This window comes from Sciurus carolinensis, chromosome X, assembly GCF_902686445.1.
Source record: "Sciurus carolinensis chromosome X, mSciCar1.2, whole genome shotgun sequence".
In the NCBI taxonomy this organism is placed as follows: Eukaryota; Metazoa; Chordata; class Mammalia; order Rodentia; family Sciuridae; genus Sciurus; species Sciurus carolinensis.
In genome coordinates, this window is record NC_062232.1 from 19,982,101 (window position 1) to 19,996,232 (window position 14,132).

The 14,132-nt window shown below is 33.1% G+C and overlaps 1 protein-coding gene across 1 annotated transcript; it reads left to right on the forward strand.

Moving 5' to 3' along the window:
• The first annotated feature begins 9,291 nt into the window (after positions 1-9,291).
• On the forward strand, positions 9,292-10,723 carry LOC124972387 (ribosomal L1 domain-containing protein 1-like). Its single transcript, XM_047536759.1, is given in 2 exon segments — positions 9,292-10,111; positions 10,114-10,723. Coding segments are annotated over 2 exon segments (1,404 nt in total). The 5' UTR covers positions 9,292-9,309; the 3' UTR covers positions 10,716-10,723.
• Positions 10,724-14,132: the final 3,409 nt, after the last annotated feature.

Sequence of the window (14,132 nt, forward strand, 5' to 3'; positions counted from 1 at the left end):
TTTCTAATTGCCGAGGTAAACACTTCTGAAATTATAATTAGTCCTTTCTTTTGTCCTCCACATTCATTTCATCATAACAACCTGTTGGTTCTGCCTTCAGACTGTATTCAGAAGATGAGCATTTCACATCATCTCCAGAATTAATACCCTACATCTTATGATCATCTAGTATTTCTCTTATTTTAATATTTGCCCACTCTCCTGCCCTTGACCCCATAGAAGTGACTTTCCACCTATCAACCAGAGATCATTTTAAAACATGAGCACACCATGATTTAATATCTTATAACTTGCTCTATATTCTAAATAGAGGGATACATCAATAGTTCATAAGTTATAAAATTAACCTAATTAACCTGAAGAAATCTATGTAGAATAGGTAGTGAGAATGCAAAATGACATTGCTACTTTAGTAGGCAATTTATCACTTTAGTACAAAGTTAAAAACAATCTTACCATAAAATCTTGCAATTTTACTCAGTATGTACCCAAGTTGAAAATGTGTGTTCACACAAAAATGTACCTGTGAACATCTATAGAAGATTTACTGAGAAATGCCCAAACTTGAAAGCAACCAGGATGTCTTTCAAGAGTTGAATGGATAAACTGTGATCTACTACATACTGGAATATTATTTACTGGCAAAAAATGAACTTCAAGGCATAAAAAGGAATCTTGAATGAATACTGATAATTAAGGATGAACAAGTCAAGCCTATTATATAAACTATATTATATTCTGTAAAAGTTAAAACTATAGAGACAATGAAAAGATCAGTGGTAACCAGCAATTCAGGATGGAGGGACTGATGAATCAGTAGAGCACAATGATATTTAGGACAACAAAATTATTCTGAATGACTGTGTAATGGTGAATACATGCTCTAATGCATACTATTGACTTTTGTTAATAAAGAATTAGTATCTGCTAAATTTTAAGAAATTAACCACTGCAATATAAGATGTTAATAGTAGAAAAGAATTTATTCTGTATATTTTAGGACATGATCAGTTTTGTCCTTCTGCAAATTTAACATAAACTGGCATATTTGATTTGTGGAAGTAGTCTGGAAATTAAGAATTTTACATACTTTAATTTAGGCCCTCACTACTTCATAAGTGATAAATTCTAACAGTCTCTTAATTTGTTTTCCTGCATTAGACATTCCCATTTCTTGACCAATGCAAATAGTATAGATAATTAAGTTTTCTAAATCACTGCTTTTCATTTGTCACACAATACCCAAAGACCTTTAATATCATTCTATTGCTCATAGAATGAATTTCAAACTTTTTAGCACACCACTCAATCTTTCCTTTGACTATTTCTCACCTACTCTCTAAAATGAACTACTTCTACTGCTGCTGAAGAACAATGTCCTAAGGAAACTTGTTTATTAATTCTAATTTCCATACTCACTTCCTTTTGGCTAAAGTAATGAAATATCTGCAACAATAGCTCTGCCAACTACAACTTTGTGATATTGATCAACTTTTTTCTGAAGCTTTTAGAACATCAGTTTCCTTATTTGAAAAACATGTATGAGAATATGTACTCTTAGGAATGCTGTTATATGTATTTTAATACTGTTTGCTCTTTCTGGTTCTATTCCTATGAAATAAACCTGGGATTTAACTTCTGTATAAATTTCCCACTGCCAGCTCAGAGATATTTAAGCTTCTGTGGCATGACAGTATGTACCAAGGTTGACACTGTAGTAGTCTTAGTTGTCTTTGCATTAATAAACTCATTCTATAAATGAAGCATGATGCTGAGTGATCTGGAAGTAAACCTACAGACATGAATATGACATGGCTACTGTTCTAAAATATTTACCATCTAATTGGAAGAGACAAAATGTATTATAGGATGAAATCCTCCATGGTAGGGTACATGTCTGGTTACTACAAGAAATTAGTAATTTTAGCCAGGTGCAGAGGTGCACACCTATAATTCCAAAAGCTTGGGAAACTGAGGCAGGAGGATTGCAAGTTCAAAGTCAGCCTCTGCAACTTAGTGAGGCACTTTACCAACTCAGCAAGACCCTATCTCTAAATAAAATATTTTACAAAGGGCAGGGGATGTGGCTCTGGTTAAATGCCCCTGGGTTCAATCCGTGGTATGAAAAAATAAGGAAAGAAAGAAAGGAAGGAAGGAAGGAAGGGAGGGAGGGAAGAAGGAAGGATTGATTAGTAGTTCTAAACCTTTCCACTGTTCTTTGTGAAAACCCAACACTAAATATAGATTTACTTATGCTAATATGCAGAAAAATGTGAAATGGGGAGTTGTAAAATATCCAGGATCACACTTAAAAAAAATAAAGCATTCCAATTAACATTCCAAGAAAAGACCAAACTTCTTAAAAAATATTAGTTTTCTCTTTTCCTCAGAGTATAATCTAGACTTCTGTTTATTTTCATTTGTAAAGCAACAGCTAAGCAAAACCTACAATACCTATGGCAGCAAGGACCAAAGTTAAAGAATGATCCATTTTTTCTGTGATATATGTTTACTCTCTGTATCTTGATGCTGTAAAGATCTCTTAAATTTATTTGGTACTTGATGGTTTGTAAGTAGTTTCAATGGTGTAATCTTACATTTTCACTCAAATACATAATGACAACTACCATGGTTTTGTATTCCTGAAACAGATATATGCTGGCATATACATTTTCCAGCTTTTCTGAAAACCAGTATTATAAAGAGCTAATATTATTGACTATGTCCTAAATTGGAACTGAGGAAATATTAAACCCAAAAATCTCACTCTTATTAACATCATGCTTAATCATCAATCAATATTACCCAATTTATTTAGTTTTTTTGCCAAAAAACAGAGAATAAAATACCATTTAGCTCAATGAATATGCAATTTAACAATCAAGGTATATGTTTATTTATTTTTTTGTTTTGGTTATTAAAACTCTTAGTGAGATTTAAAAAATAATTCCAGTGACTACTTGATTTGCAACTTTCCTTGTTTCTCTTCAACTACCAAGGAGAGAGACAACTGAGGTAACTGGAGAAAATACTTCTGAATTATATATCTGACTAGGGAGTAATATCCAAAATATATAAAGAAATAAACTCAATAGCACAAAATAAATCCCACAAATAATTGAATTAAAAATAGGAAAATATGAACAGAACAGACATTTCTCAAAGATGACCTAAAAATCACTAATAAGTAAATTTAAAAATGTTCAATATCACTCATCATCAGGGCAATGCAAATAAAAATCAAAACCAGATATCACCTCACCCCCATTAGATTGTCTACTATCAAAAAAGACAAAAGATAAAAAGTGTTGGTAAGGATATAGAGAAAATGGAATTTTTACAAACTGAGGATAAGGATATGAATTAGTTCAACCATTATGAAAAATGGTATAGAAGTTCCTCAGAAACTAAATGCAGAACTTCTATATGATCCAGCAAACTTACTACCAATTATATATCCAGGGAAATGACTATATTCCCATATTTACTGCAACACTATTTACAGTTGTCAAGGTATGGAATCAATATAATATTGACAGATGAATGAATAAAGAAAAGGTGATACATATATACAATGGAGTACTATTTAGCCATCCAAAGAATGAAATCCTGTGTTTTGTGAAGACATGGATGAACCTTGATGTTATCATGTTAAGTTAAATAAGCCAAGTACAGAGACACACCAGATATTCTCAATCATATGTGGAACTTATAAAAGTTGATCTCACAGAAGTAGAGTAAGAAGAATGGTAGTTATCAGAGGTTAGGATCAAAGGATAAATTGTTAAATTAGACAGGAGGAATAAGTCCAAGAGATCTATTGTACACCTTGCTTATTGTAATTAATTATGACACATTGTATTCTTGAAAAAATGCAAAGGGTGTGAATGTTAAGAGTTCCCACACCAAAATAATATGTGAAGTATCATTATCTGTTAATTAGCTAAACTTAACCATTCCACAATGTACAATATACGTTAAAACATGTTGAACATGATAAATATGTACAATTTATCTGTCAATTTTGAAACAAAAATAACATATAGTATATCATCTCCTCAGAAATTTAAGGCTTTTTCAACTAATTTAAAATAAAATCTAAATTGCTTAATAATGTATATGACCCTTCATGATATATTTCCTGACTATCTTTGACCTCTTCAACCCTGCCCTTTCCTTAGTTCTCTCCAGTCATGTCATTCTCCTTCCCTTCCCTCATTCTACTGCAATTGTTATATGGGAATACTTTTTTTTTCCTCTCAGCCATTCCTCAATCACCTCAGGAGAATGTCTTTGTTGAAACATTGCCCATTGGAAGACCTTCTTCACAATCCTTTCTAAATAGCTAAATAGATAATTAGATATAGATGTAGATACCTTATGTAGGTAAAATTATAAATGCAGAAATGCTAAGTCTTTATGCATATATTACCCTCATTAGATTATGAATTATATGAGTGATGAATTTTCAGTTTTTGTGTTTTGTTGACTAATATCATGCTTAAGACAACTTCTGACATAAAACAGGAACAACAGAAATATTAACTGAATGAATTAGCATAATAATTATATATATGGGGGCAGGTAGGGGAGGCTTTTGAAGGAATAGAACTTTCAAAGTCTAATACTGTTTTTCCATTCAGTTTACTTCGGGTAACAGAAGCAATGAACTCTCTTTAGAAGTTAGAATGACAGCCACAGTGAAAGTGCTGAACTTCCACAGATACTGAAATCCTTTCTGGGTCTCTGATTTCGAGTCATTCAATTGAGAGATGATCAGCAATTGAGTTGCAGCAATGGCAAAGGAACTGATATTTGGAAAATGGATGAAGAAGACTAAGAAAATTTAATAAAGTCGGACAACAAATCAGATGTGGAAGGTGAGGGGTAAAAAATAATTAATAGGACCAAACTTTATATTTTGGAAAATTGGCTCTATAGGGATACATTTCTGCCTTTAACTCCTTCCTCTTTAACAATAATATTGCCTTGGTATCAAGAATAGCAATCCTCCTCAAAACTAAGCATTACCTAGAAGAAATAATACTAACACGATGAACCACAATGGGGGAAAATCCTAAAATTAACTTTTAAAGATAAGAATGAATCTGATGGCATATAAAACCCTAACTACTGAATTCATTTTTATTTGGGAGCCTTTGTTCAAACATGGGTTGTTACTCCTTAGCAGGCATTTGGGTTTAATAAGGACAGTAATTTCTATTCCAACAGACCTGTGTGTCTGCTTTATATAGGAAGGCAGTAATTTAACCTAAGCTTTTTTGTATCACTAAATAGGATATTCTCAGGCAACGTAGTGATGGAATTTCACAGCCAATAGTTCTCAAACTTTACTGTGTATCACAATCACCTAGGGAGCTTGTTAAAACACAGATTACTGGGCCCCAGGTCCTGAGACTGATTCAGTAAGTCTAAGTCAGTAAGTCTAACAATTTCCTGAATAATGGTGATGCTGCTGTTCTGGGGATTTACTTTGAAAATCACTGTCATAAAGTCATATTTCTCTGTCACTAGAGAAAGTATTCTTTAAAATATTAAAATTTATATCCACATGTAGTATAATAGCTTTGAGACTAAAATATCCCTTCATCCTTGTCATTGCCAGTAGGGCAATTTCACACTCTCCTGAACGACTAAGAGATGTAATCCTTGGATGAAGTGTTAATTAACCAAATCACTAGTGAGACAGAGAAAACAGGGAAAGGAGAAGCAAAGAAATATGGTTTCTAAGTCTGTGTTCTAGAAATATATTTCCGGCTTTTATAAAAGAAATATTTTTAGACAATCAACTGAATTCTTATTCTCCACATCTGTTGACAATCTCTAAAATGGTCAGGTCAGGCTTGATGGTTTAGCCTCAGGGAGTCAAGCTGAGAGAAAAAGCTATCTCTAGGCAATTTCTCCAAATGTTTATGCAAATCACGAGCTGCTTCCCTCATATTTAAGTATAATTTCAAGTTTCACTGATTCTTTTTCCTAATGTTAAAAGTTTAAAAAATTATTTTAACAAGTAAGCAAATCTCACAACCTATTTTTTTGTAACTTAAGCAGTCATTTTATAATATAAGAGGTTTTTTGTTTTTAATGTGTGAGACATTTGTTACATGCTGAATGCATTAGAATATACCAATACTTTCACAAATTATTAAAGGTAATATGCCATTAAAATAGTCCTTATATTTGTAAACATCATCTCTGCAAACAAAAGAAAATAAGACCAACTCCTCTCCCAAAAACTTTCTGATGATAAAACTTTCATGACTCCTGTCGCAGTACCCAAGAACAATGCCTGGAACACAGTGGACACTTCGTATGCTTGCTTGATGATTGGCTTCATGGTTAAAATTGGTTGATAATGCATTAACCATTATTGATCTTATTCTCACAAATTTTCCCAGAACTGAATAAAACAAGGTTTATACGTGGAAAATAGCTGTACTAAGTGGTCTAATAATTGGTCAGCAGAATAGCAGCATATAAATTTAAGTGGTATAGCTGATTCTCATATATGTGGAAATACAAGATTAGTCTCACAAAAATATATTTTGATCAAGACCATAAGAGGGGTATTTATATACTTTTACTTCAGCAGGTTAGAGATTGCTAGAATTCAAATCTAAAATGCTATTTTTCCTTCTCTATCTTAAACTTCAACTATACAGCATTTTTGCCTTAGCAATATTTTACTATTATTTCATGGTGGTGCAGTGGGACAGGGTCATCAGAGATAGGGTCAAACTTCATAAGCCTTGTTAGAAATATGAATGCATGAAGGAGAAGTAAAAGAGATGGAGGGTGCTCTAAGAAGTTCTGTCCTTTTTCTAAATGCTCATTGAACTACTTCAAAATCACTATTAATAAAATGGCAAATGCAAGTTCTTCAATATAAAAAAATTACATTGAAAGAGAATGGATTATTAAATACTTCAAGTAAAAGATAGAGTGGTTGAATGGTTAAAATAAACCCAAGATTTTACTATATGATGCCTATAAGAGACTCAACTTCACCCATAAGGACACATGTAAGAATGAAAGTGAAAATATAAAAAAAGATATTCCTTGCAAATGGAATGCACAAGAGAGCAGTAATAGATAAACTTACATAATAAAAAATAAAATTTTAGCCAACAAGTGTAAAATGAGACCAGGAAGATCATAATTAAGTGATGAATGGGTCAATTCACCAAGAGGACATAATTACGAATATATATATAAACAACACCTTATGCACATACATGAATAAGGCAAATATTAATAGACCTGAAGGGAGAGAGAGGCTGTAATACAATCATAATAGGAGAATTCCATTCTCCTCTTTCAGCAACAGAGATCAACTAGACAGAAAATTAATAAGGAAACACTGAACTTATACTACGTTTGAGACTAAATGTACCTAATACACATAAACAGAACATTCTATCCAACGGCATCAGAATACACATATTTCTCAAGAAAAATGGAACATCCTCCAGGATAGATTATATTTTAGGCCAAACATAGTTTGAAAAAATTTAAGAATAATGAAATAATATCAATTATATTTTCTGAATATAATGGTATAAAACTAATCAGCAATAAAAGCGATTTTGAAAAAATTACAATACAAGAAAAGTAAACATGCTCCTGGAAAATAATGAATCAATGAAGGTATTAAAAAGGAAATTAAAAAATATCTTGAGAGAAAATAAATTAAAATGGAAACATAACTTACCAGAACCTTATTTGGTGCAGCAAAGCAGTTCTAAGAGGGAAGTTTAATGGTGTTAAAAAGAATTATATATCCAAATATAGATCAATAAAATCAGACCCTTATATCCTATTATATACAAAATTAACTAAGAATATATTAAAACCTAAAATATTAGGATATAAAATTGTAATATTATAAGAACAGAACAGACAAATTACTCTGTAACATTGATCTTAGAAACAAGTTGTTCAATGTGAACACAAAAACAGGGCAAAAAAAGCAAAACAGAAAAATGGGATTGCATCAAACTAAAAAGTTTTTGTGTGTAGAACAAAATAATCATGAGAATGAAGAGATAACCAGTGGAATTGGAGAAAAAAGTTTGTAAATCATACATCTAAGAAAGTGCTAATATTCAAAAAATATAAGAAACCCAAACAATTTAGTAAGAAAACAACCAACCTGATTTAAAAATGGGCAATGAATCTGAATAGAAATTTCTTAAAAGAAGATATAAAAATAGCCAACAGATAAATGAAAAAAAATGGTGAACATAACTAATCTTCAGAAAATATCAAAACCACATGAAATACCATCTCCCACCTGTCAGAGTGACTATTATTAATAAGACAAAGTTTGGAAGGAGTGTGAGAAAAAGGAAAACCTTACACACTATTGGTGAGAATGGGAATTGGTATTGCTGTATGGGAATTATATGGACATTCCTAAAACTCTTAAAAATAGAACTACAATCAGATCCTGCAGTTCCACTATTGGATATATATCTAAAGGATATAAGTATCTCAGTATTTGAATGTTCTTGTTCATAATAGCATTATTCTCAGCATTAAAGACATTAAAGAATCATTCTAAGTGTTCATCAATGGATGAATGGATAGTAACTATGTGATGTATCTACTTATCTATACACAAACATAGATGAAAGCTGTTCAGCCACTTAAGAAATACTCTGTGAACCAACTTACATGCAAAATCTAAAAAATTGAACTCACAGCAACAGTAGAATGGTGGTTACTAAAGGACTGGAGAAGTGGGAAGATATTGGTCAAATAATTCAAACTTTCAGTTGGGAGGAATAAGTTCAGGAGATCTATTATATAACACAGTGATAGTAGTTAATAAAAATTGCTCAGAGTAGATTTTAAGTGTTTTTACCATATAAAATAGTATTTGAGATAATGCATATATAATTAACCATTTCACAATGTGTACATATTTCAGAGAATTTTACATGGATAAATGTGTGTATGTGTGTATGTATATGTGGTATATGTATTTAGAAACATATATACATAATGTACACATGTACCATTTTACTTGTTAATTAACAATAAATATTGTTAAAAAGGGATTATTTTAAGACTTCAGTATCAGGCTGTAAAAGTAATTCTGTGGCAGAAATAATATTTATGGTCAAAATCACGGTGAAAATATATAAAATATGCAACTGGAACTTGTGGTGATCAAAGTATAGTTTGGGCTAAATGAGAGAATATATTAAAATATCTTAGGTTATGACAAATGAATGACATCAGTCAATAATGAGAATTTGTGAGTGCGCACGAGGTGAGGACGGGATGGAGGGCTCGTCCTCTACCCCACCGGCGGCCTCAGCTGCCACTGCAACCTCCACTGCGACTCCAACTGATCAGACCTCGGGGAACCAGCTGGACAAAGAGCAGATTACAAAGGCGTTGGAAGCTCTGTTGACACATTCCAAGTCCAGAAAAAACGATAATGGATTGCTTTTGAATGAAAGTGAAAATTTATTTTTAATGGTGGTATTATGGAAAATTCCAGAAAAGGAACTAAGGATCAGATTGTCCTTGCCTCATGGAATTCGATCAGATTTGTCAGAAGTCTGTTTGTTTACTAAGGATGAGTGCAAATCAACTGAAGAGACGGAACGTTTCTACAGAAAACTTTTGAACAAGCACGGAATTAAAACCATCTCTCGGATTATCCCTTTCAGGGCCTTAAAAACGGAATATAAAGCCTATGAAGCCAAGCTCCACCTTCTGGGTAGTTTTGACTTCTTCCTTGCTGATGACAGAATCCGGCGGCTTCTGCCCTCACACATAGGGAGGCATTTCTATCGCAGGAAGAAAGTTCCAGTGCCTGTAAACCTTCTGGCCAAGAATTTATTGAACGTGATCGACAGCTGTGTAGGTGGAACTGTCTTAAACATCTCCAAGAGTGGCTCTTGCAGTACAATACGCATCGGACACACTGGGATGCAGATTCAGCACATCATTGAAAACATCATTGCCATCACAAAAAGTCTCTCAGAAAAACTGCCAGAGAAGTGGGACAGCGTGAAACTCCTCTTTGTGAAGACTGAGAAGTCAGTTCCCTTTCCCTTCTTTTCCTCGTTTGTCAGCTGAAGGATGAGGAGGCAAAAAAACAAGAGAAAGAGAGAAAAATCCGTGAAAAACAGAAGCTGAAGAAGAAAAACAAGAAATTAAGGCAACGGGCTAGGGAGGCTGCAGCCCTACGTAAAGGTGGCATGGCACCTAAAACTGGTGGTCCAGCGAAGGGCCCTGGGTCCCAGAAGAAAAAGACCAAGTCGGTAAAGCCCCAGCTAAAAGCAGCAGATGCAGCGGACGAAGAAATTCCACAACTAGTACCAATAGGTAGTTCTCTGGCTAAAGAAGATGTCAAGGCCACAGAAAAGAAGTCTCCAAAAAGAAGTCTTGGTCCCAGCATACCTCGTGCCAAGAAGAGAAAGGCCCTGCCACCTACAGAGACCCCAGAAACTGCAGAGCCTGAGACCCCAGGTAAAGGCCCAGTGAAGAAGCCTAAAGTGGAACAGAAAAAGAAAGAAAGAAAATCTGCACTGGGGAAAAAAGACCCAAAACAGACTCCTAAAAAGCCAGAGGCCAAGCTCTTCCCTGCTCCTAGCAAATCTGCAAGGAAAGCTCTCAACACCCCCAAACGGAGGCTGAAGAAGCCCAAAGTGGCCCAGTCAACCCCAAATCAATGACTCAACCAGAAAGAGCTCTCCTAAAAATACTTGGGTCCTGGGCTTTGAGTGTAGCTCAGTGGTAAAGTATAAGACTATAGCATGCACATCACCCTGGATTCCATCCCTAGCACTACAGAAAATAAATAGAAATTAAAATAAAAATACTTAGTCCTAACCTGCATTGCAACCTTCTCCAAAAGTTAGACCTTTTTTAAAACCTGCACAGGTAATTCTGACATGTACGTGATTGTAAGAGTCAGTGCTTTGAAGTAAAGTCTATTTTTTAATTGTTGTTCTATGTATTTGCTAATGTAATAGAGGGAAAATGAGTGCTTCTCCATGGTTGTGTTTTTTATTATTAAAATGTAATGTTAGCAGCAAAAAAAAAATGAGAATTTGTTTGAAAGCTTTAAATAAAGAACTAAAATGTTTGTGATATATGAAACAAGATTTAGAAGCACATTACTGACCAAGAATATGATGAATATATGACATAATTCAGGTTGTTTGGGAAATCTATGAAACAAAATTTAAAAGAATTTGCAACTAGAAAGCTTGCATTACAGAATATTCTCAGCAAAATATTCCATGAAGATGAAATGAAAAATAAAAGTGAAAACTAGCAAAGGGAGGAACTATACTAAAGGAATAGTCAAAGAAGAAACAAATTCAAATTTAAAAACAGAAATAAATCAAAATGACTAGAAATATAAATCATATCTCAATAATACCTTTGAACATAATTGTTCTAAACTCATCAATCAAAAGACATAGGTTGACAGATTGAATTAAAAAACAAAACCCAACAATATGCTGTCTCCAAGAGACTCACCTCATAGGCAAAGACTTTCACAGACTAAAGGTGAAAGGATGGGAAAATCATATCACTCACATGGACCTCAAAAAGAAGCAGGGGTTTCTATCCTCATATCAGATAAAGTGAACTTCAAGCCAAAGTAAATCAGAATGGACAAAAAAGGGCATTTCATACTACTTAAAGGAATTATACATCAACAAAACATAACAATAGTAAATATTTATGCCCCCCAAAATGGAACATCTACATACATCAAACAAACCCTTCTCAATTTCAAGAATCAAATAGAATACAACACGATAATACTGGGTGATTTTAACACACCTGTCTCACCACTGAATAGATATTCCAAAAAAATATTAAACAAATAAAATATAGAACTAAATAATACAATCAATAATTTAGACTTAACAAACATATACAGAGTAATTCATCCATCAATGATTGAATACACTTTCTTCTTAGTAGCACATGGATCCTTATCTAAAATAGACCATAATTTATGCCACAAAGCAACTCTTACCAAATACAAAAAAAAAAAAAAACAGAAAAAATACCTTGTATCCTATCAGATCATAAAGGAATGAAATTAGAAATCAAAAATAAAATAGAAGCTACTCTAACACCTGGAAACTAAATAACATGCTATTGAATGACCAATAGAGATAGCAGAAGAAATCAGGGATGAAATTAAAAAAAATACTTAGAAGTATATTAGAAGAGCAACACAACATATCAAAATCTCTGATCCTATGAAGGCAGTTCTAAGAGGAAAGTTCATTGCAGTCAGTGCAGTCTTTAAAAGAATAGAAAACAGCCAAATAAATAACCTAACATTACATCTCAAAGCCCTAGGGAAAGAAGAACAAATCATCACCAAAACCAGAAGAAGACAGGAAATAATTAAAATAAGAGCTGAAGTCAAATAAATTGAAACAAAAGAAACAATCTTAAAAAATGACAAAACAAAAAGTTGGTTCTTTGAAATAAATAAATAAAATTGATAAACCCTTAGTCACACTAATGAAGAGAGAGAAAAATCAAATTACTAAAATTTGTGATCAAAAGGAATATCACAATGGACACTACTAAAATACAGACAATAATCAAACTATTTTGAAAACTTATACTTCAATAAAATAGAAAATCATGATGACATCGACAACTTTCTGGAGAAATGACCTACCCAAACTGAATCAAGATGACACACACAATTTAACAAGAGTCAAGCATTGAAATAGAGGACTCCATCCAAAGACTACCAACTTAAGAAAATCCCAGGACCAGATGGATTCTCTGCGGAGTTCTATAAGACCTTCAAAGTAGGACTAACACCAATAGTACTCAAATTATTCAATGAAATAGAAAAAGAGGGAATCCTTCACAACTCATTGTATGAAGTTAGTATCACCCTGACACCAAAACCAAAGAAACATCTAGGAAAGAAAACTTCAGACCAATAACCCTGATAAACACAGATGCAAAAATTCTCAATAAATTCTGGCAAATCACATACCAAAACATTAAAAATATAGTGCACCACAATAGGATCAAGTGGGGTTCATCCTAGGGATGCAAAATTGGTTCAATATATGAAATAAATAAACATAATATGTCACATCAATAGACTTAAAAATCACATGATTATCTCAATAGATGCAAAAAACAGCATTTGAAAAAATATAGCACCCATTCATGCTCAAAACACTAGAAAAATTAAGGATAGTAGGAATATAACTCAACATTGTAAAAGCTATATATGCTAAACCCAAGGCCCACATCATTCTAAATGGAGAAAAGTTGAAAGCATTTCCTCTAAAAACTGGAACAAGAAAAGGATGCCCTCTTTCACCACTTCTATTCAACATTGTCCTTGAAACACTGGCCAGAGCAATTAGACAGAACAAAGAAATTAAAGGGATACGAATAGGAAAAGAAGAACTCAAACTGTCCCTATTTGCCAATGACACATTTCTATACTTAGAAGACCCAAAAAGTTCCACCAGAAAATTTCTAGAACTCATAAATGAATTCAGCAAAGTAGCAGGATATAAGATTAACACCTATAAATAAATTGTTTTTATATATCAGTGATGAAACTAATAAAGGAGAAATTAGGAAAACTACCCCATTCACAATAGCCTCAAAAAATAAAATATCTCAGACTCAATCTAACAAAAGATGCGACAGGGGCTAGGGAGATAGCTCAGTTGGTAGAGCGCTTGCCTTGCAAACACAAGGCCCTGGGTTCAATCCCCAGCACCGCAAAAAAAAAAAAAAAAAAAAAAAAAAAAAAGATGTGAAAGATTTCTACAATGAAAACTATAGAAAACTAAAGAAAGATATTGTTGAAAACCTTAGAGATGGAAAGATCTCCCATGCTACTGGAAAGGCAGAACTAACATTGTCAAAATGGTCATACTACCAAAAGTGCTATACAGATTTAATGAAATTCCTATTAAAACCCAATAATGTTCTTCATAGAAGTAGAAAAAGTAGACATGAAATTCATTTAGAAAAATAAGAGACCCAGAATAGCTAAAGCAATCCTTAGCAAAAGTAAAGCAGGAGGCATCATAATACCAGAACCTTAAATTATACTATAGAGCCATAGTAAC